At 49.1% G+C, this 24,525-nt stretch overlaps 1 protein-coding gene across 1 annotated transcript in view; it reads right to left on the minus strand.

Annotated features, from left to right (window-relative positions):
- ITPR1 (inositol 1,4,5-trisphosphate receptor type 1) overlaps positions 1 to 24,525 on the minus strand; it is a 162,882-nt gene that overhangs the window by 36,070 nt on the left and 102,287 nt on the right. The window contains exons 42-46 of the mRNA XM_066558246.1: positions 21,289 to 21,421; positions 19,442 to 19,632; positions 5,696 to 5,876; positions 4,871 to 5,124; positions 863 to 1,063 (exon numbers count right to left, since the gene is read on the minus strand). Of these exons, the coding sequence (XP_066414343.1) occupies positions 863 to 1,063; positions 4,871 to 5,124; positions 5,696 to 5,876; positions 19,442 to 19,632; positions 21,289 to 21,421 (960 nt within the window). The remainder of the gene's footprint in view (positions 1 to 862; positions 1,064 to 4,870; positions 5,125 to 5,695; positions 5,877 to 19,441; positions 19,633 to 21,288; positions 21,422 to 24,525) is intronic.

A 24,525-nucleotide genomic window follows, 5' to 3' on the forward strand; every position in this document is an offset into this window, starting at 1 on the left:
TTCCATGCCAAAGCTGCAGGCTGGAGGAACAGTGCTTTACTGAGATTAGGGAGAGTTTTCTTTATTATAAACGTGCCAATCAACACCTACTTCAGAGCTGTTCTACACAAAGAAAGGGAATTTCCATAACCTCCTGCCTACCCTTCAGCCCTGCTCTTGGAATGGCCTGTGCCTAAAATGTACAAACAGCAGCTTGCTGGCTTCAAAATCCAGGGAGAGATTCCTGCTCTATCCTTGAACTCCACACCTAGACCACCTGAGGGGTTTTATTCCACCTGACCCAGAGAGCAGAGGGACACTGACAATTCCCCCTGGCATGCACAGCCTCACACATTCTCTTGCAGAGACAAGAAAGACAGAAAAATCACATTTCAGTCTTTCAGGATTTCAATATTATGGTTCAATTAATAAGGAAATGGAGAGAATAAGCAGAAACTGGAACAGGTGCCCAGAGCAGCTGGGGCTGTCCCTGGATCCCTGGCAGTGCCCAAGGCCAGGCTGGACACTGGGGCTGGGAGCACCTGGGGCAGTGGGAGGTGTCCCTGCCATGGCAGGGGTGGCACTGGGTGGGCTTTAAGGTCCTCCCAACCCATTCTGGGATTATATCAAGTACAGCAATTCCCCACTCTCCCTGTCCAGTCTAATGGAACAGATCTTAGCAAAGCAGAAACACTTCTACTGCTTTGAGTGCTTCAACTCCTCAGAGGGAGCCCTGAGAGAAACAAGTTGATTATGAGGAGTTTATAAAGGAAAAAATCCTCCAACCTGGGGGGGAAATAAAGTGTTGTAAGACAACAGCAGGCTAGCAGAGCTGGGGCCCAGGGAGAAGGGGGGATGCATTTGCCAGCTCTGGGTTCATTACCTGGTTCTCATGGCAGGGCCCCTGACAGTACTCAGTCAGACTTTCCAGCGTCTGGTTGATCAGTGCCACGTTTTTCTCATTTATATACAGACCCAGCAGTCCAAGTCCCCCAGTTGTGCTCCCACAGATGCAGTCCAGGAACTGCAGTGTCTCACACACCAGGTTGTAGTTGGTCTTGTTGTTCTGGCAGCGTAGGAAATTCTGTGAGGAGAGTGTCAAAGCCATGAGGGAGGGGAAAAACCATGCAAAACGCTGTTTAGCTGATAGTATTTATTAAGTCCATCCATCCCCAGTTCCACTGCACGGTGGATTGCTCTGGCTCACTGTACAAGCAGTTTAAGCCTCTTTTCAGGGCTTATCTGCAACGTGCTGCTCTCCTGAGCAGCTTGCTGGCCTCATGCTGTACAGCAGAGAACAGAGTGCATCCCATAAACACAGAGATCCATTAGAGCCTGACACACCCAGCGCAGAACAGGCACTCTGGGAAGCTCTCTGGGGGCTGGAGGCTTCACTCCACCTGCTGCACTTCCCTGCCCAGCATCACTCAAGGCTCCCTCCTCCTCCCAGACCTCTCTGGGTTCCCTGCCTGGGGCCTCACAGCAGCTCCACCTGCACAAGAGGGACCTGAGTGCACACCTTGAAGGAAGGTGCCTTAAGATGGAATTCTCTCCACTGTATTTCTTTCCACGTAATTATTGTGACTTCTGCTTGAAGCTGCTGATTGGGAGCAGCTCCTCTAATGAAAAGCCAGATTTGCCACCATGGATTTAACAGCTTTCTGCTGCTATTTCTCCTATATTCCAAATGAAGAAAGGCACCAAACCCACCCAAAACTGAAGGACAACTAATGAAAACCAATCTCCCAGTGACTCAGATGCTGTTTGCCAGTGCATTCCCAGCAGTGCTGCAAAGATTAGCAGCCACTACCACTTGCTTTTCCTTCAAGTTTCAGCGGGAAAACTCTTATTTAGCTTAATTCCAACAGTAACAACAATTCCAGGGTGAGAATGCCCTCAGAGGAACAGGAGCCATGGAGTATGGAACCATCAGGGTCTTTCCTGCCAGCCCAGAGAGCAGCACTGTCCCTGGCTGTCTCTGCCTGAGTCAGACTAATGAGTCTTTTAAGGCAACCAGAGAGAGAAATTGCAGATTCAATGGAAGGCAAAGCTAAAAAAGGAAAACGCTGTCTATGAATGCAGACTAAAGGTGACAGTGATTCAGCACATTTCAGCTGATTGCTCATTTAGTATCCTGACTTCTGATTAACTTGTCAGAATGTAAAAAAGGTTGATCCTACAGAAATTGGAGCTCGTGCCTTCCCTCCAGGAAAAAAAAAAGCAAAATGAAAGGATAATACCCAAAGTGAGGAGGTAAAAATGCTCCCTGGCTGGAGCACAGCATTTATTCTAATTGCAGCTAAGCTTGTACCTGAGCTGCTTGACCCACAGTCAGCAAGGAGAGAAGAGGAATGAGGCACAAGACATTGTTAGGCTGAAACAAGGGGAAGGAAAAGATTGTACAAAACACATCCCTGCTGCAGTGTGAGAAACTGCCCCAGGGAGTGTCTGCTGCTGTCTCAGCCAGGACAGAGCGAACTCTTCATTTTCAGTCCCCCAGAGCACCTCAGAGTGGGAACACAGCTCTGCAGTGCTCAGTGTGGCAGCCCACTGCTCCCCATGGGAGAGTGCACCCTGGGACAGAGCCTGCACCAGGAGCAGCAGCCACAGCAGAGCCAGCCAGAACACCTGGGAAGCATCCCCTGCTCATCCCAGTCCTTACATTCATCTGGAGAGGGTACTGCAGCTCCTCCAGCCCCGTGGAGGGCTGTGGAGCAGCATCCACGCTGAGCAAACTGGGGCTGTACTGGGAGGGGAAGGGAAGGGAAGGGCTGCCTGATGCAGAGGGCACAGCACTGCAGCTGCCTCAGCACCCAGAGACCTCCTCCTCCTCCTCCTCCTCAGCACAGCAGCTCCTCCAGCACGAACGGCACTGCCCTGTGTTTGCCCATCAGCTCCCACAGCTGCCAACAGCCTTGAAAGGCTCGGGGTGCCCAGCACATACCTGCACCAGGCAGGTGATCCCAACTCCCTCATTGAAATGCCATGTGCAATTCCTGGAGAGCCCTTCCCTGGAACTTCAGGCAGCGAGTCCTCTGGCACTACTGCAGGGAGCTCAGTTACACGTACCAGCTGCAGACACCAAGATTTTGGAGGATCAGACACCTGTGCCTTCCCTTTGGGGCTGAGGGAGAAGGACAAACCTCGAGGCAGGCAGGCAGGCAGAAAGAGGATTACACTGGAAAAGCTGCTCTACCTTTTTTTTTTTTTATTTTATTGTTGTTACAAAAAGAAAACCCTTTTTCTCTCAGAGCTGACTACAGCTACCTGCTGTTTGGGAAATGGAATTGTTCAGGCCGGGGAAGAGCTCAGGCCAAGTTTCTGCCCTGGCTGGAATTCAAGTGTGCTCCTATAGCTGCGGGTGCCTGGCCAAAGGCAGCAGCGCATCCTGCGCGTGCGGTTTGGAACCGCGCCACGGGAACGGCACCGCCAGCGGCACGAGAATCCTCCGACAGAACACACATCAAAGGGCTCTTTTCCTTCAAAACGAGAGAAAGGCTGATGTGTGTAACCTGGGCACTCAGAGATGCTCCCAGAAGGCTTCCATGCAGCTGGGATCCCACGTGCTGCCCTGCCGGGGCATTCCCGCTCAGAGGAAGCGATTTGGCAGCTCTGCAAAGCTCTCACGCAGGGTCCCACGCTCCTGCCGGCCACGGAACAATGGGCAATCAAGGCAATTATTGTTCTTTCTGAGGGCATTTAGCACATTGTACAGCGCCTCACCAGCTCCTCCATCCCAGCCCGGCAGCACTGAACAAAAATCATCTGAATTAGAGTGCCTTTGTGAGGGGGAACCTGCTCTGGGCTCCCTGAATGGTACAAACACATCCCAGGGCAGCACAGGACACCGAGGCTGCCAGGACCTTTGGACACTGCCAACTCCAACCCCTGTCACGAGGCAGCTGGAGCAGAGCCCGGCCCGTCCTCTCCACATCCCCCATCAGGTGTTTGCACACATGGGTAGAGATCCTGAGCCTTCTCCTCTCCAGCCTGACCTCTCCCAGCTGCCCCTGCCTCTCCTTGCCCATCAGATGCTCCAGTCCCATGGTCATCTCTGACACTCCCTGCTGGACTCAGAATCCAGGGCTGGAGCCAGAATTCCACAGAGAACCTGGGGATCCAGCTTGTTTAGGTGTTTCCCATCCCAATTCTCCACCAAGGGTAGGACTCCCTTGCTCCAGACCTCACCAGGGTCTCAGGGATGTAGGGTTGGTGAAGGCCAGTCCTACCAGTAAAGGGCAAACTGAAGGTGGCACTGAGCTCCCTGACCTTCTCCATGCCCTCTGTCACCCTGGGCTGTGCCCATTCCACAGCAAAACCCACCTCTACGTATCTCCTCCTGTGTGGATACAACCTAGAAATCCTTCTCACTGCCCTTCGTGTCCCTCAGCAGATTCACCTCCAGCTGAGGCTTTCCTGACACCTTCACCATGTGCTCAACTCTAGCTAGGCACATGAACAGATCCAAGAAAATCCAGGAGAACCTGGTTACTGGAAAGTTAATCTTGAAGGCTGCTGGAACCAAAGTCCCAATGTCCTCTTCATTTTCCTACATGATTTTTCTTTCTTTTCTTTCTCTCCCCTCTCAAAAGCAAATCAGTAACTTCACAGTACAACACCTGCCTGATTTTAACAAATACTTTTTAAAAACCCCAAGAAGTGTTGATCCCACCACCTTTAATGTATGTACCTTTCAAAGACCACTGGATAACTGGATTTGCTCGTGTCAGCCCAGCAAGGTGCAAGTACATTTTTTTTGGATTAACATCACGACCAAAGAGAATAATTGGTCACATAATCCATTTAAAAAGGCCTGGGGTGAGGGATAATGGTGTGGCAGCAGTGAGTGCAGGAGGCACCCTGAGCACAGGTGCCCGGAACCAGCCGGTACCTGCAAGTCCCGGTTGTGGTTCTCACAGAGCAGCTGCAGGAAGCGCAGGATGGGCTGCATGATGGAGATGACAGCACTCATCTCCAGCTCATCTTTGCTCTTGTCTGCTGCAGCCTGGGCCCCCTCCCCTGCTGAGTAGTGCTCCTCGGGGTCGGCCTCTCTCCGGTAGGTGTTGTACGCCTTCCGCGTGGCCGCCGACGCCTCCAGCAGCTGGTCCCGCACCTCCTCTGTGATCTGGGTCATGGGCTCCCTCACTGCAACACACCAGCACACATCCTCCTCAGGGAAGCTGTGTGGAAATCTGTCCCCTGGCAGCTTCACCCGCAGGCCCAGCTGATGAGCAGCAGCTCTTGGTGAGTACGTTTAGTGTAGGTGAGGGGCTCGTGCCACACTCTGCACCTCGTACACCAACCACAGCAGGGTTACCAATCTGGGGATTAATTGGTTAGGGCACACACGTCTAGCACGAGCAGGAGTTGTGGTAAAAGGACCTGCTTCAGAACAAAATTAGATTTTCTTCACTTATTGTTAGAGAAGGCACTGACCACAACCCACAGCCCAGGGTTGTTCCTATGGTTCGCGTTTGGGCAGCTTGTCACGAGACAAGGCAGCAGAGTCTCAGCTCAGAAAGACTTTTCCTCATTTCAATAACACAACCTCACAAATGGATGAAGAGGGGATGAAGCTCTCGAAATCCTGAGCCAGGGCACCACTGATCTCTGAACTTTGCTCTGTGGGATCAGAGATCAAGGCATTATTGCATCAATTGAAATGAGTTCAAAACACACTCCCTGTCAGTTCAGAAGGGGAATGACTGGGGATTACCTCTTTTCCTGTTGGGAACATCTCTGTCTGAGTCTTCATCTTTCTTTTTGTTTCCTAAGTCACTGGTGTTGACTGTGACAGTTGCCTTGATTTCTTGCTGCGCCACTTTCATGCGGTCATAAAAAACCTTAAAGAACTTCTCAGATTTCTTATCTTCCGTCAGTCGGCAGAAGAAGGAATGCTGCAAGAGAAAAGGAACAGCATCTGTAGCTCCACACACAGGTCTGAACCCAGACAGTTCCACCTTTCTGCAATGTGTGGTATCCTGCAGGACTGGGAGCTTCATTAGCTGTTAGGAAGCTGAAACTCGCAGCAATGGAAACGTGAAGTTTACTGTGAGGCAGCTCCAGTGTCTCAGCTTTGTTAGGTCCCTCATTAACAACTTCAAATGCAGGTTTAAAGAGAAGTGAGGACAATAAAAATCACACCAGCCTGATACAACTGGGCAGCACACCTCACTCTCAACGAGGGAGATAAGGTAAGTACCACAAATTAAGGTAAGGAGAAGGGAATTCCCTATAATTTGATTATCAGTGCAGAAACAAAAGGGTATGGGCAAAATATAGAAGAAGAACTGTCCTGCCTTCTCACCCTCAAATCCAAGGGACTGTGACTCACAACAGGCAAAAGCCAATGTTAATCACAGTCCAAAAATGTACAAACAGGGCGATGCTGTGAGGGACATCTTGTGCTGAGTTTCCCCTGCCCTGCCTGCAGCAGGCTCCTTAAAACCCTTTTTAGTTCCCACCCCAATATATCTTTAAGTGACAGAAAAACTCAAAGCACTGACTACTTTTAAGAAGGTTTATTACTCTTCTTCTGCACATATGTGCACAGAGACAGAAAGTTCTCCCTAAAATCGAGAAGAATACAAATCATGCACAGGTCAAGAAGGAGCCAACACAGTGAGTGATCAGACAACTCTTGATGAAACCAATATGCTGTTACATAAATCAGGACCAGAGCTTAAACACGACTGAAGGATGAACTTGTAAGTGGGTCACCTTATGCAGAGCATTATGAAATTAGTTAGCATTCTGCAGCGGCTCGCCATCCAACAGCTTTACATGATGAATAGGAATGAAGGCTGATTTATTGAAAAAACAAATTAAAATGGGAACAGCAATATATCCTGCCCGCTCTGCTGTGGAGCACACGGGGCCGTGGCTGCTGCCGCCTTTGATCACTCCAGCAGCTGCACGGAGAGCACACGGAGTGACTTTGAACACTCCCAGAGCTGTGCCTTTGATTACAGGCTGAGCAGGAGTGGGGCTATTTAAAGAACGTGGTCAATATTCAGGAGATACCCCTCCCACCACTGCAATACCTCCCACCTGCCCTTAGCACCTCAGGTAAACTCTGAAGACTGTGTTTATTTCTGGTATTAACAAAGAGGAGGGAAAGGAGAACAACCCAGGACAGAGACCCCAAACCCAGTCACAGCAGTACCCCCTCCTGACACCCACCAGAGAGCCCAGCAAAGCAGAGCTGCCAGAGCACTGCAGGACTCCGTGCCCTCTGCCCAAACACTGCTGGGCCTGTGATGTGCCCAGGGTGATCTGGGTGCCCAGTTCATTTATTAGCATTGGTACAGTAAAAATAAAATATCCAATCCAAGATTTTCTATCAACAATTTGAATGTTTTCTCATAATGTTTTCCCATGGCTTTAAACTGAATGAGGGCTGACTTAGATTAGGTACATTCAAGAAATTCTCCCCTGTGAAGGGGGTGAGACTGATCAACAGCCCCTCAATAACTGGGAGGTTGAGGCAGCCAAGCCTGAACTAACTCTGAGACTTGGTGGCTGCAAGAATAGAGAGAGGAAGAGTTTGTATCCAAGGAGCATCTTGGAAATTTCACTCTACCAAGATTACAATAGTAACAACAACAGCAATCATTTACAGATAGACCAGCAGAAACCTCAGGCTCTAAAAAGGCCAAACACTTTCTGAAAAATTTGGCTGTCAGGAAGTGATGGCCATGACCTGACTGTCACATCTGCAGAGCCCAGACAGGAGGAATTTCCCTGTGATGAAGCTGTGCTGAAGGAAAAGCCTTTTTCTAATGAACCACACCAAAGAAATACCTTTTATGAGAGTAATTACTTCTTGCTGACAGACTTGATTTTTGTCATCTTTTCAAGCTTTTTAACTGAGTTTCCACTGCACTTCAGAGAAAAAGCCCCAAATGAAAGGAGCATTTCCAGTAAAGCTTTTTGTGCATGCTGTGCATACACTGAAGGGGTGTCACCAAATGATTGTTTCAGTTTAGGTCAGGATGCCTAACACCTTCACACATATGAATCAACCACATGCCAGCTCCCAAAGATACTGTATTTTAAGAGGTGTGATCTTGCAAGTTGCGCTTGAGCAGGTAACGGGTGGTGATAATTATGACAGAAATCCTAAAATCTTATTTACAGATATAGCCTCCAAGCAGAAAGTGGAGAAATCTCCCTTTTTAAAACGGAAATCGAGTGGCCATTTTAGAGCACCGTCTGCTGGGGTCCTGGCTTGTGTACAGACACCATGGAACCACAGGCTGCTGAAAGAGCAAGCGTGGAGGAACAGCCAACCTCCACACTCCTGTGGGATTTTGAGGAGCAGAGCTTTAAACATAGCCCTGACACTGCAGCATCTGACACCAGCCATCCCTGAGGATCCACTCACCATCACACTGGGGTCTGGGAGCTCCTTAGAACCTGCTGCAGGCAGGGAGCTGTGTCCCACAAGGAACCAGCAGGGGCTGTGTCTGGCTGTCCCAGTAGGGAAAAGCTGTCTGAGAGGTGGTGGAGACACAGCTCCATCTGGTACTGGAGACATGGACAGTGAAGGCCAGAGAGGGATTTGTGACAAGAGCACAGGGAGTGGCTTCCCAGTGCCAGAGGGCAGAGTTAGATGAGATTTTGGGAAGAAATTCCTCCGTGTGAGGGTGGGGAGGCCCTGGCACAGGTGCCCAGAGAAACCATGGCTGCCCCTGGATCCCTGGCAGTGTCCAAGGCCAGGCTGGAGCACTCTGGGCTAGTGGAAGGTGTCCCTGCCCATGGCAGGGAATTGGAAGTAGATGATATTTAAGGTCCCTTCCAACCCAAAGCATTCTGGCATTCACACATTGTGAAACCACATTTTAATTCAACCTTGCATTGTTAATGTCTGTTAAGTCCTGAGCCCTGCACAGGAGCCATGGCAGGGCCACAGCAGCCTGGGAGGTTTGCCCCATGGACTCAGGCTCAGCAAAGAGCTTTTCAAGTGCCCCCAGGCCAGGGCAGCCCAGCTGATCTCCAGAGCACAGCAACCACGGCTGGCTAATGGGATGGTGATTAATTACACAGCCTCAGAAGGAAACACAGACCCTCCCCACGTGACAAGAGTGTCTGACAGCACAGATACTCACTGTGAGCAAGGACATCACCACAGAGCCCTCCATCATTTCCAGGCAGGGAGCAACCAACCACCTCCTGCACAGATGCAGTGATGCACATCACCACAGAGATGCCTGTGCTGGGTTCTCCTTCCATCCCCTTGAAACAGTGAAGATCCCCCTTGAATCATTCAGTGATGTTCAGTGTTCCAAGGGGATGGAAGGAGAACCCATCTGCAAAGCAGCCACGCCACTGCTCCTGCTGACATCCAGATTGAAGCACCATAGAGCAGATCAACTGATAACACCAGCTACCAGGAAACCTGTGGAATAACTTCCTTTCCTCTCCATCACCCAACTCTGCTCCTAAGGGACTCCAGCCAGAAGCCTCATGCCCAGCAGGGCATCCCCCTGGGCCAGAGGAGGTCAGTAAGTAAATCCCATCATCACCTATGACTTTATCTCCTGGTGCACAGCACAAGTGGCAGAAGAAGGGCTGCAAATCCAGAGATGGATTTCTCTGGAAAAGAAAAACCAAAGGCCAAGTTCCAATTGCAGGACCTGGACCAGGAACAGCCCTGCCCACCCTGGAGCACCAGCAGCCCCTCGAACTCCCTCAATGACTCTGTGTTTCATGTGTTTTTTGAGAAAATAATAATAATCCTGTTTTCCTTGAGGAAGTGTCAGAGATGATGAACTACATCTCTCTATGGTCTGTTCCAGTGGTTAACAACTGTTAGAAATGTTCTTTATGCCCCTAACTTCCAGTTACTGATGTTTTTTTAAGCCTGTGTCTCTTCTGTAGTTATTCCCAGGAACTTGGTCTCCTCTTCCCTTCTGACTATTTACATACTCTGTGAAATGTTTACCTAACGTTTCGTGCTAAACTGAAAATACCATTTTTGCTTGCTGACTTTTTATTCAGCATTACTATCATTTTCTGTGGTGGGTATTTTTTGGCATGTTCTTAAATATTGCAAATCATTAACAAGCTGGATTGTAGAACCACATTAAAAAAAAATAAATCACCAAAGAATGGGCACATTTCCTGGCATTAACATTTAATTCTAAGACCTCTGACATATGAAATATACAAAATTTCTAATGATGAGGGGAAGAGAAGCTCAGCTAACTCCCCAGCACTTCAGGGGGGATGGGGATTATGGAGGCAGGATAACCACAGGGCAGGGACAAATGCTCCTTAACGTGTCTCTCATACCAGCAGTGGGTAACAAATTGGATTTAAGCCAGCAGAACTGACATCTGTCCTGTGGAGAGTGAAACCACACAGCACAGCAGTCTGGTACCTTTGTGTAAGGTGTACAGAGGACACACCCAGGTAACTAATCCACAGTAAATTTAATGATGAGTGAGCTTGTGCCCAGTGTAGGATTGTTAAATGGGAAAAAACCAAAAAGAGGCAGCAGCTGAAGGCAGCTGATTTCTAGCCCTTGCCTCTGAAAGCCTTGCCAGTTTGGGCTGTGTGTGCTGCCCCTAAACTGGGAACACCTTTCCCTACCCCGTCAGCTGGCTCTGCTCCCAAGTCAGGACAGTTCTGCCAGCCAAGAAAAGGAACAACACTGGGACTGTTTCCCTTGGAACACCTTGACTCGCTCCAGCCTGGGCTGTCTGACTGATCCTGGGAGAGGCAGCAGCAAAACCCAGCAGTTTAAGCAAAACCCTGGGTTCAGGCAGGCTCTGCTGAGCTGTGTTTGCTCCCCAGGAGGGGTGGCCTGGCCTGAGGCAGCCCTGGCTGCAGGAGCCACCCCGAGGTTGCCGTCAGCCCACGGAGCTCGGAGCGTTCCCGGGGCCGCACCCTCCCCTGGATGTTTCATCAGCCACCAAGCCCTGCCAGACCATCCCAAGGCATCCCAAAGAATTCCCCAGCAAAACAAGCTTCTGATTACCGAGAAACCAGGGAAAGCAAAGCCCCAGCAAGCACCTCAGCAATTAAAGCAAACTGCTTTAGCTGTTGTCTCCTTTCCTTTTTCCCAAATGCCAGTGAGCAGAAAATACCCCTGGAACTTGGTGAGCCAGGGAGATTGCAGAGAGGAAAGTCCCTCCAGAAGGAGGAGAAAGCTCAGTGATCTGGCTTCAACTCAGGACATTTTATTCCAACACTAGAGAGAAATCATTGCAGGGACCTCAGCTTGCTCGGGTTATCCAGCCAGGCTGCCAGCACGAACTAATGCAAAACTTGTGTGCTACTTCATCTCTGCAGGAAGTTTGCCACCCCCAGACGACTTCTTAGAGCTGGACTACTTCAAACAAGCCACATTTTAAGGGGAACTGCACTAACACAAGCACTGAATTAAGCACAAGTGCCAACCCTCTACATTCTGCCTAAACATATTGCGAGGGCTTCCACTGCAGAGAATTCCAACCTAACTCTGCTTTCGGTCCTTCCTCATTTATTTATTTTAAATATCACTAATCTCTCCCTCTCTCAATCTCTCGTACGTCCTGGCTCGCTGGAGATCCATCACTTTGGGCATGAGTGATGGATATCATTAGTCTTGCATAGCTTAAGGAAATGGCAGCTGAAATATTTCACACTGAACATACTTCACAGTTTGAAATAAACCCATAAGGAAAATCTGCCAGAACACCTCAATTGCCTGTTTTTTTTGCAAACTGTAAAATAAACTTTGTCCTGAAAGCAGAAGGAGGACTTCCCAGCTCTATTTTCCACAAATAAGACAAACTCTCCCTGCCATGGGCATCCACTCTCCACCCTGCACAGCTCTGCTCTTTGCTGAGGGTTCTGCCCACTTATAGGAGAATGTTTTTTGGGGGTGATGAGTGTACAGAGCCTGACCTGTGGAAATGCTTGCCTGTCCCAGCCAGCTTTAAATGAGACCAGCAGCACAACTACACCAGGAAGAGCCCCTGTATCCTACTTGTTCTCCTACTGCAACACCCAAAATCTTGATGCAACTTAAAGTCGTCTGCCAGAAGAAAGCAACAACAAACCTCACACAGAGACACTTCCCTCACACCCTTCCAGAGCCAGCATGAGCCCTTGGAAGGATGAGGTGACACTGGTGGAGGCACAGTGGGGGAACAACAGGCACAAACAGCACTGTGGGGTCTGGGCTCACAGATGGCCTCGGGAGCCTGGGAGACTCGGGGTCTGTCCTGCTGATTTGGGTTCCTCCTGCATCTCTGTGGGAACACACAGGGCTGGGTCACTCAGCTCAGCCATGGCAGGAGCAAGGATCCCATATCCCATGGCAGGAGCAAGGATCCCATATCCCATAGGAGAATCATGGATTCCATATCCCACAGCAGAATCATGGATCCCATATCCCATAGCAGAATCATGGATCCCATATCCCAAGGCAGGAACAAGGAGTCCATATCCCATGGCAGGAACAAGGAGCCCATATCCCATGGCAGGAACAAGGAGCCCATATCCCATAGCAGGAGCATGGAGCCCATTCCCCACCAAACCGGCAAGTGCTGCGTAGGTGTGAGAAACAAGGAAGTCTGCAGACTCCCCAAAAGAAAAAAAAAAAGTGTAAGATCTCCTTGAGAGACAGAGGAATTAAAGAAAACCATAGCAACAAGTCAGTCCACCTACCCAAACCACCCACCCACCACCAGTTTCATTTGCTGACGCACTTCAAAAACAAGCTGGCTCCTACCCGCTCTGGAAGGTGAGCAAGCCCTGAGAGCTCATTAAATTCCCTTCTCAGCTACTCTTGTGTGCCTGCAGCTAGTGAGCAAGTGGGATATAAATAGAAGTTATATAACAGCGCTTTGTTGATTCCTGTGCTTACCAAAAAAAAGGCAGCATGACCTTGTTTTGCTGAATAGCTTTGCCTCTGCCTGCTCCGGGAGGACTTTAATCCTGCTAGGGATCATCTTGAAAGTTTATGTTGGACCTGGATCCCATGGAGAGGAATTGGGAGAATTCCTGGTTTACCTCCCTGCTCGCTCCTTGCAGGACCAGGATCCCAGTGGAATGCTGAGAGGAGTGCCACACAGGAGGTGGTACCCAGCCATGAACACCACGAGGCCACCAAGGCATAGCTGAACCCTGAGGTAGAGCCTCTTCTCCTTTTTTTCCACCTACACTGCTCAACCACACAGATGGGCACCTCAGAATCCAGCAGGAAACTTCTCTTTGGGAAAAAGACTGGAGGATGCTCTGCTCCAGGAATACCGATGGCCCAGACACACCTCAGGAAACAGCAGGAGCTGCAGGTCAGGAGCAAAGACAAGGTGCTATCGTTACCATCTCACCTCACCCAGCCTCAGTCTCACCTGGGCATCCCAGTGCCCTGAATGAAAACAGAGCCTGCCCTGCAGGAAGGATTCCTCACACTGCATTAGCAGGGGGGCTGGGCTGTTTTGAACATGGTGGCATCCAACAGATGAGGAACACTGAGACTTCAACGTGCTAAAAACATCAAAATATACGAGGAGAAGATGGGTGTGCTCCCACAGGCTTGGCAGCCCCATCTCCTTACGTGCTGTGGAGCTGTACAGCATCAGGACAGAGGTTCCTCATGGCTACTGCAGGGCCTGTGCGTTCTCTGGAAAGCAACTCCACTGTCAAGGAGGTCAGGATCTGCACAAGGTTTCCTTCTGGAGAGGGCTCTTTCAGAAAAGGACAAGATCTCTGCCCACAGTTGATGATGCAGGTCCTTATCAAGAGGTTTTTTAATGTCGTGTTCATGACATGATCAGATTTTTTTTTTTAAATGCTGTATTTTATCTTGAGTAAAAGCACATTAAAACAGTGAAAGACACAGGCAGGTGATTGTTTAACATGTGCCAAGAGATTGCTGGGTGTGCACTGGTTTCCTTAACAGGTACCATTAAAACAATGTAAAAAAAGATACCACATCCTCTATCACAGAATTCTGTCTGTTAGAAGCAAACAGACAATTTAAGACTTGTTTTATCAATGATCAGAAGTTTTCAAGTGCTATTTACAGAAGTTTAGAGACCCAAAGACATTCTTGCCTCTGCAGCCTTTGCCATCATATACAATTGCCTGTGCTCACTGATATCTGTGACTGCTGTAAATCTTGCAATAAATAAATAAATCTGATTTTAGAAGTCCAAACCACAAATTAAAACACTATTGTGTCACTAAGCCAACATCTCACCCCACCAGTACTCCTCTAATGTTTTACAGAGTTTTCCCCCCATTTTGCAGGGCAGTTGCAGCCACATAAAAAAAGAAACAAAGTGTTCCTGCAACCAAATAGGACATTTTGGTCACAGTATTTCACAGCCAGTGCTACAATGAGCTCAAAGACATAAATTTGTCTTGAAGTCTCTGCTCTCTCAACCCCAAGGGCTGTGGCTGCCCAGCACCAGTGGCTGGTACAGCCCAGCTCTGGGATTCCCTGTGTCCCCCAAGTGCCAGAAACACAAAGAACTGGACAGCTCTGGATTCAACTCCTTTTGTGCATCAATCCTGCAATTATGTAATAACTATCAATCATCTCTGGACAGCTGGAGGCACAGAAAAGGAGACCACAATTCACCCTGGTGGAGTTTCCTCGCTGGTGGCAACGCATGAGGAGAAACGTTGAGAAACGTCAACTGAGTCCAAGTATGGAGCAAGACCAGGGTGGGATGGGAGAGTTGTGTGAGTCCAGAATTGCCTACCAAACCTGACTGATGAGGAGCTGGCTGCTGAGATTCCTGTACCCATGGCACCTGCTCCAGGGACAGCACAGCCACAGCCTCAGGGGCACTCAAGGGAGGGCACACGGATCCTCTGGGGAGGCTCAACCAAAGAGCTCTGGAGTTCAAACAGCTCAAAGCCTGAAGCCTTTTTCGCTGTCACATCTCCAAGGAGCCTCACACACCCCGGGGAGCTCCAAGCCACCACTGCATACAGCACTGATTCACTCCTGCCATGCTGTGATGGAGGCACAACTCTCCACCACCAGCAGCTCATCGGTGCTGTCTCGAGCCAGGGTGGCCCCTGCTCCTCATCCCTTCCTCAGCTGCTGGGGAACAGAGCTGTGCAGCACATCCCACCATCATCCTCTGCAAAGAGCAGCAACTCTGCTCAGGTGCCTTAAAGCCAGGAGTAAATGCCACTTCCTGAAAAAAAATCAGCTTTTCCTTGTGTGCCAACTCCCATCCTCTGCGACTGCAGCCCACCTGGGGGACAGCAGTGGACAAAGGGAACTGAGGCACCACCACTCTCAAGTGACAGAGGTGCATTGTGTCACCTTGGGGCAGCACTTAAACACTGCCTGCAACAACCAATGTCATCAACCTCATTTTACCTTCCCCTGCTGAAAGCACCAACATGTGCATGTGGGTAATTTGTCACGCAGGCTGACTTTTGAGAAGATCCCTAATTAAGGGAGCAGAGTCTCCATGGAGAGGTGTTATGTAAGGGGCTTTACTTGCCATTAACTTCCACCGACCGAGGAAAGCCGAAACTCGGTGGAGGTGAGGCAGAGGAACAGCACATGGGATTTTGATTTAGCAGATGAGAGACGAGCGTTGCAGGACGAGTCCTCAGCAATCTCCTGCACTGTCACTCACTGGCTGTACCAGAGAGAGCCTGGCCCTGCTGCCATGCATGAAGGGAGGGACTGAGTGCTCATCCCTTCCCAAGGAGATGCAGCTCTGAGTGCCCACAAGCACCAGCACCCAGCAGAGCATTCCCTGCTCTGGAGAAGGGAGCCCAAGGCAGCACCAGGACAGCAGCCAGGCAGTGGCACCAGGAGCAGGGGAGGCTCAGCCCTCACCCTCTGGAGCAGAGCGTGGGGCACCCCCAGGGCTGCTCAGAAGCGCTGAGCCAGCGCTCCCCAGGGGGATGCTCAGGGTTATATAAATTAATAAAGGGGTTGATGTAATTTGCAGCTCAGTGAGTCGCAGCATTTGTCAAGTTAATTTGTTGTCTGGTGCTGACCCCATGGTTCCACCTCTGCTTCTGTCTCTGTGCAAACGAGGGCAGGCTTCCCACTGAAACCCAGGGCTCCTGCTGAGCCGGAGTGACAGCCACCACAAGGTCACCACCCTCCTGCTCCCAGAGAACCTGACAGCGTTTCTAAGTGAATTCCAAAAGCTAAAGCCCAGAAAGTTTCCACCCAGAGAGCTGGAAGCGGGCAAAGACCTTCCCAGAAGAGCTAATTTGCCACATTCACATTCACCCCTGCAGCAAAACACGGAGCAGCGTGGGATCCCGGGTGCCACACACCACCAGCTCAGCCTCCTTCCTGAGGTGAACCAGGAGCCTTTTCTCTTGTCCTGCTTCTCCCCCACATTCATTTTCTTAACAATACAATAAAAATCCCTCCTACCAATTACAATAAGGAACGTTTCGAGATTTGCTTTTCTGCTGGAGTTGGCAACCACCTACTTTGCCTACCCTTAATACTGGCCCTGCCTGCACCTAATGAAACAGCAACACCTATTGCAGTTATCCCTTCCCAGCATCATGGGGATCTGCTCTCCCACTGAAGCTCATGGGAGTTACCTGGGAACTCCCATTATTAACCATATTACAATCATCATGTGCAAGCTCCTGTGTGTTGGTACAAACCTTCTGCTGCACTCCAGGCGGAATCAATTTCCCGTGTGAAAACCTGGAGTTAAGAAAATGCCATGCAGGGGTGACACATTTCTGGCTTTGCTGCCAAAGAGCCTTTTTTACATAACCTGCCCCTATGCCACCACTTTCCTATTCTCAAAGGCTTGTAGATAGAGGCAATTGAAGTTCAGTAGAAACGATTCAAACTGAGCACAGAACAAACTTGTTTGGAACACTATCAATCAAAAGCTGCTAATAATAACAAAAAATAAATGTTAAATGAAGATAAACTCTGTTAGACCTCAAAGACAAAGCTGGCTAGGTCAACTTTCCCAATGACAAATGCATCTGATGCAAAATGAACACAGTTACTAGTCCAGAGACTGGGGATGACTCTTCCACTGGCACTTACTGGAAATTGCAGAAGAACTGCAGAAAATCCACTCTGCAGGTTGCAGAGGTTGCCAAGCCCTACCTACCCACTCTGCAAAACTTATCAAGGAACATCAGAGAAAGACTGGGATAAAACACAAGGGAAGTATCAGGTTAATTTTCCCAAGTGCATCTCGTTTCCATAAGCAGCCAAATTTTGCAGCGTGTTTTGTAAAAATTAATTCCTGCTAAGGGGAGGCCATCACTTTGCTGCACTCAGTAAATCTTCAGTGTCACAGCCAAAGGCTGCTGTACAAAACCAATCAGCTTTGCAGATGAGCAAGTACCACACAGCTCCCCTGAGCAGCTGGGCTGCGCCAGGGTCCTTGCATTGGGAGCCATTCTTCCTATGTGGGGACAGCAAAGCTTGGGGACGAGTTCCCTGTCTCAGGTTACCAGTTTAACCTGGCCATCCCATCCCTCAGCAATTGCCTATTCTGGGAGATACAGCCCTAAACAAATGATTTCACTAAAGAGCAAGCCTCCACCTTTGCTTTGATTCCCAGTGTGGAGCCAGCTGCTCTCCCACAAGTCAAGCTTTGTGGTTGGTGTTTTCCCCACTGGAGTTCTCCTGACTTGGCTCTCTCAAGCCCTCCTGAGAGCTCAGAGTGCTGAGGACATGCTGTTCCCAGCTGCCACTGCCAGCATCCCATGGGCCCCCATGTGCTGGAGCCACTGCAAGGCACCAGAAAACTCTCTCCCTACCACCAGGAGTTTAACCAGCGTGAAGGAAAGCCACAGAACACGTCTGTGCACTGATCATGCTCCTTGTTTGCTGTTTGCTATCAAGTCCATGGAGTGTTGCAGCACGGAACATGCACATCCCAACGGCTCCACGGGATATTTTCAATAACATCCCATTCGCGCTTTGCATGCATGAGTAAGAGGTGCTGGGTGTGTCCGAGCCCTCAGAGCTCACAGCATTAGCTGTAGGCATCACAAGTCATTTGGTTCCTAAAACATTCTGTACTTAAAAGCAGCCCACACTCCAGCAGAGCCCCCTCCCAGCCCATCCTGCCGGAGCACGCACCCAGGGACTGCTGGCTGCACTTATTCCTGACTGGGAAAGGATGGAAAACAGCCACTCTAGGCTCTGGAAGCATGTTTGTAGAGGCTGGAGTGCAGCAGGACCTGGCAGCAGTGCACAGTGCGGGGTGGAAGTGCCACTGCTCTGAGAGCCATCCATCACTCCTGACCACCGGGTTATTCCACAGCCTGCCAGCTCCCGCTCACAGACAGCAAATGCAAACTGAACTGCCTCCCCTTTGGGCAAAAAGGCGTCTTTGGAAAGGGACTGCAGACTTTCCTGTTGGTTTGCAGTGGGTGAGCTAAGGAATCTGCTTCCAACATGGATTTGTGCACTGTGCAAGTGACTCTGCCCAATCCTCTAGCACTGAGGTCCAGCACAAGCAAAGGCTCTCTCCACCTCAGGCTGGTGCAGTTTGTTTTTCCTTCCAGCATGACAGCGAGAGGTTACCTGAGGCTCCCTGAGAGCTGCAAGGATGAAAGCTCAGCTTCCTTTACATTAGAGAAGAGCAGGAAATTTAAAGGAGTGAGTGTCCCCCAGGAATGTTAATCCTGTCATTGCAGTTTAAGGTGACACAGGATTTTCAACACTCAGTTCCCACTTTATCCATTGCAAATTTCCAGAGCTTGTACACAGGGGATTAATGAGGGCACTGATTACAGAGACTGAGCGAAGGAGCCCAGAGACATTCCCTGTTCTCTCAGGGGAAGTTTGCATGGACACAGGAGGTGCTGCTGTAGGGATCCAGTGTGTGTTTCACTCACAACAATCAGTTACAACTGGTCAGGACTCAGCCCCACAGGCAGACTGCAAGCACAACACGTGCAGAGCTAAACAAACAAGATATCACAGATGCCATCATCTTTGTAAGCAAGTTCTGCTGTAATAAGTTTTTCCTTTCTGTTTGGAAGAAGGTAAGAGCTCGCTGGTGTGTGTTCGTTAATCCACACCAGGGACAATCTTCTTTTAGGGGAATCTAATCCTTCTTGAAAACACAGAAAGGAAGAACAGATTGAGATTGCTGGAGAATGGTGGTGGTCTGGAGTTTACCAAACACTTATGTCAAATTCCAGTCTGAAATTAAACAGCTCATTGTAAAAGTCTCTGAGCACGTTACAGTTACTTAAGTTATTTGTAAAAGCAGTCAGTAACTTATCTACAAACCCATTTTATTACACATTCCTCTATACTGCCCTGGGAAAACACCTCATGTACTCAGTGCCCGTGCAAACATTCAATAAGTTCACTTTCGCATGGCAGACATTAATATTTCCCTTAATTACAGGTCAAAGATCATTCAGATAATTTCCCCTCCTGCCTCCTTGACCCTCTCAAATTTCCTGGATTTCATAAAAACATTTCCCTTCCCGACAGGGCTCAGTCACAAGATGGAGTTTTCCATTTCCCTACCTGTATCGTGGTGTTCCCACCTTCCAGCAGGGCAATGGCCAGCAGGATGCTCTCGTGGAAGACTCTGTCACTGGTGGCATTCATGATGAGATCTATGACCAGGTTGGAAGCACCTTCTTTATCCAGGTGGCACTGCACATCTGCCAGGTTCATCTCCCCTCGGCTCATGGAGCTCGACCCAGAGCTTCCTCCTGTAGAGGTGACCAGGACAAACAGGTTGGCACTGCCCCCATGGGGATGGCAAGGCCAGGGGGACAGGGCTTGGAGCAACCTGAGATAGTGGAAGGGGTCCCTGCTCATGGCAGGATGAGTTTTAAAGTCCCTTTCAACCCAACCCGTTCTGTGATTCTATCAGTGACTTTTCAGCAACAGCATCAAATTAAATAAATTTCACTGTACAACTGGCTTCAAATGGAATTTTTGCCCATCCTACCCCACCATCTCTGCAATACCATGAAATGGTTTTCTTTCAGAAATGGTTAATAATCTGACATCCTGTTGGGCACATTTCCTAGATATTACTGCAAATATTAAATTGATCAGGATTTCTAAGTACATTTATTCAAAGTAATGTCACAAACATCAAGCCAACCCAAGGCAGTCACTGAAAAGGACAGAGAGCTCTGTCTGCTAGATTTGCTCCCAAGTGCAGTCACCCACATGGACAGTTTTACTTTCTTTGGGAACTCATAGACAGGACCATGAGGGAAAACACCCCGATTTGAGCCATAGGGTGCTGACTGGTCAGGAACACACATCTGTCATGGTTAGATTTTAGGAAAAATCCTTTTGCTAGGATCTTTTCTCCTGAGAAGCCTCAGAGGAAAAGAGAAACAATAGTTATCTGCTGCTGTGGAATGCAACAGGTTCATCTTTGATTGGTCCCATGTGGTTGTTTTTAATTAATGGCCAATCACAGTCCAGCTGTCTCGGACTCTCTGATCAGTCACAAGATTTTATTATCATTCCTTTTTCTTTCCTTGCTAGCCTTCTGATGAAATCCTTTCTTCTATTCTTTTAGCATAGTTTTAATATATAATTTTCTTTTAATATATCATAAAATAATAAATCAGCCTTCTGAAACATGGAGTCAAGATTCTCATCTCTTCCCTGTCAGAACCTAAGAAATTCCTCTGGCTGCCCTAGAAGACCTCAAGCCCCTGCCCAGGGGGCTCAGAGACCTTGGCACAGAGCCCAAGACCCCTGTGCCTTTGATTCAGCCCTTAGGAAAAACAATTCCAACCTTATATGAAGAACTACAAGCCACGGAAGTTTAAGTAGAATGATAGTGAATTTATCACAGGGTAAAAAATAGATTTTTTTAGAGTTTTTAGAATGGGAATTCAGGGGGCAAGATGAAAGAATGTGAGCGTGTCCAGTCTTTCTCCTTCTTCTTCTTCTTGGCCTCCATCTTCTGCTGTGATGGTGGCACTTTTGGATTGGTTTAGAGTAGAAGCTCACTGTCTAACATAGGTGATAGGTATTGGGAAGTAATTGTAAATATTGTACATTTAGTTTTTAGTATAAAAAGGTAACATCACCCCAGGGTCAGGCAGAGTGCCTCTGACTGTCCTGCTGAGCGGACCTTGGCTGGACAGGAGAAAGAATTTTATAGATAAGATACAATAAACAACCTTGAGACGGAAAAATGAAGAGCTCTGACTCCTTCTTTGAGCACCAGGCTGGAAAAAGAGACTTTCCAACTTATCTCGAAGTCACTCTGAGCAGCAGAGACTCCAAGATTCCCTCATTCTGGGACCCCTGCGAACGCCACCACCCAGATCCCAGCGAGGGAGGGAGGCAGATGCCCTGGGGAGGCAGGCAGGGAGGAGCAGAGCGTGTCCTACCTGCCGTGGCAGCCTTGCCGGGGCCGCTGGCAGCCAGGGGCCCGTTGCCGAAGGCGGTGAGGCTCTCGCGCCGGCCGGCCGCGCGCACCGTGCCGTAGTAGCGGTTCACCAAAACCTGCCTCAGGGCCTCGCCCTGCAGGCAAAGAGCACAAGGAAATCACCATGGCAGCTCCACGAACAGGCCAACCACACGTGTTCATTGGCAGCAGTTAACCAGTTAGTTAACTGCTGTTACCCAGTACCCTTCTCGTGGTGAGGGAGGGGGAATGAAACCCTGGAGAGTTGGAGAAATCCACCGAGCAGCTCCTGATGTGCTGGGGCAGGCTGGGACATTGGAGGGGTCTCATGGGGCTCAATAAGATTATGGGTTCCCCCATGCATCACAGAGACAGCTGCACTTCAGGTTTTGTGTACAGCTTTCTAGACAGATTTAATTTTCCGAGAGTTTAATTTTAATTAAGTTTTATTGTCTCGGTCTTAAATGCAAAGGACTGGCATCTGTACAGCACCAACACAAAATCAAGAGGTGGATTAGAGGAACACCAGAAATGGTTTTAAGGAACAGTTTAATCTCCTCACACCTCTCCTGCTCTGCCATCCCACCAACCCTGCAGGGCTGTGCTCTGCTGTCCCTCCACCAGCAGCTGACAGGACCCATCAGCTGCTGAGCAGAAACCCGAGCGATCCCGCTGGATCCCGGCTCTTTGTTCCCTGCTGGCAGCTGCCCGAGTCACACCAGCCCTCCCACCCCAGCACCCAGCCCAGCACAGGGCAGGTCCTCACACAACCCCAAATCCTGGAGCACCCAGAGCTCCGGCACAGCCCCAGCACGAGCCAGCGGAGATCCAACACCTCCAGTCACCCCAGTGCTGCCACTGCAGCCTCCACAGGAATTCCCTGGGATTTGGGGAGCTGGACAAAGCTGGAGGCACTGCCAGCACACAAACGCTGCACAGGGATTAAGGGATTTTTGTAAGGATTGTTGTCAATCCGGGAGCTCCTGCCCTGCTAATGGCAGTGTGGTTACAGCAGCACCATCCCAGGACAGAGCTGCAGAAGGGAGGGAAGGGCTTTTCTGGGGAGTCAGGAAAAAAAATTTAAAAAAAATTTAGCCAAAAAAAATTTTATATTAAAAATATTTCCAATGAACTAAAGCATCTTATCTTTAGTTCCATTGACAAAAAGTGCTTGTCGCTGATTTATTGATTTTCAGTTGTATTTCAAATGAAATTGGTTGTCTGACTATAGATTCAAGATGTCATTTAATGCATTAGCTATCATAAAAGTGAAGTCTTACTCTTTAAAATTTCACTGGAGGCCTTTAAAACACAAGTAAATGGAACGACATAAATGGGCATTAATTGGCTTGTTCAGAACTCCAGCCCTGCTGCAGTCCCACTGATTTTACACACAGCTGGCACTCAAAAAAGTCACTTGAAGAGATCCTTTTACCCCAAAAGAAAAAAAAGACAAAAGCCTGTCTGATAATAATCAAGTTATTTATCAAATTTCAGAAATCACTTCCACAGGGAGAAGTCCAACACATGCCTGAGCTGGTGAGGGATCTCTGCCCTCCCCACAGGGCTGGGGCTCAGGTCAGGGCTCCCACTGCCACCCTGTCACCACAATCCAGCAGCTTAGAGATGGTTCCTGGGGATTCTCAGTGTGAAAGCTGCAGCCCAGGAGCTGCATTTCGTGGGATTAGATGGGGAGGGAGCAAGTGTCAGTGAACAGGATGCAAAATAAACACAAAGTCAGTGTTCCAACCAGCTGCTTCCAAAAGCTCCCAAACAGCAGAAAAAAGGAAAACTCCTGTGGAAGCAACAGCAGGAGGAGATGAGCACTTCTCCAAGGGGCACACGCTTCCCATCACTGCTTGGGCCAAAGAGTGAACACGTGGGAGAGGCAAGAGACAGCTCAGGAGCTCCAGCAAACGCTGTCCTGGAGCAGCTCCTGCGCCTGACAGCAACACCAGAGTGCTCAGTGCACGAGGCAGGGCTTTACCCACCTCCCTGCTCCCAGCCTGGCAGGTGAGGGAGGCTGTGTGACAGAACAAGGCCAAGCCAGACAAAAAACCCCCTGAACTGCATCTGCCTTGGACATGTGCACTGATTGGAAAGGCAGCTTGACACCCAGATGGGCCCTAGGACACAAATGGCTACAAGGGAGCTCTCACAGCACCTTCTTCCTCCTCTGTTGAACTAACTGGCAGTCATCCTGTCAAATGGCATTTAAACCAGGGATTTTTACTACTTACTACAAAGATAACACATATCCAGCCTTGAGAACAGCTGCTCAGCAAACTCCACCTTGCCTGAATTCAGGAGGGCAACTAAAGCTCTTGGAGCTGCCCCCAAATTCTCCTTTTGGCCCCTTGTGGAGCAGGAGGTGACTTCTATTCCATGGTCAAAATAGTTGGGGTGAGCGGAGACTTGAGCAGGACAGGCACCTCTGGTGTCTGTAGGTGTTGTGTATCCAAAACAAGGCAAATCACCCAAAAATACAGCAGGAACAAGTATCAAGCAGTTGTTTCTAGTCAGAGTGTGCTGATCCAGGTCTGGCAATACACAGTCAACCAGCATTTCAAACTCTAACTGGAAAGAAAAGCTTTGGTTCCTACAAATTTATCCAAACCCATGGTATCAGCTAACAAAATACGAGTACATGATCAGAGCAGAAGGGAGAAAAAATAAGTGGTATTTAAGAAATGTTCCAATTAATTCAGCTGCAATGCTTGGCTCCAGAACAGTTCTTTAACCATCCTGTTAGTGCTGTGCACCACTTTGACGAGGGCAGTGTGCAAACAAATATCAGATGTTTGGCACTAACCAGAAAAATCAAATATGGTACCTAGGGAAAAACCCAGCAGCATCCAGTTTCATCTGCATTCACACCAGGTAAAGTAAAAGTCACACAGAAACATCACTGTACCTGCATCAGCAATGCAGATGCAACACACAACTCCAAGTGATATCAGAAACCTGTTAGAAGCTTTAAAACAGAGCATCTTTCATGTTTTAGAGTGAAGCAGTTATAAGTTGTTGCTGTTGTGCTCCCAGCTACAAGAGCAAAAGAAATGGAGAAAGGGACCAACGATGCTGATTTTGCAGCTAGAAAGGGGTGGTGTGGCCAGAGGAGCCAGCCCCAGCAGCACTGATGGATGTCACTGCACAGCAGAGTGATCAGCACCCACAGGGAAGGTTTTGACAGTGGCAATGGACCAGACCAGGACCTGAG

The sequence above is a fragment of the Molothrus aeneus genome, chromosome 12, assembly GCF_037042795.1.
Source record: "Molothrus aeneus isolate 106 chromosome 12, BPBGC_Maene_1.0, whole genome shotgun sequence".
Taxonomy (NCBI): Eukaryota; Metazoa; Chordata; class Aves; order Passeriformes; family Icteridae; genus Molothrus; species Molothrus aeneus.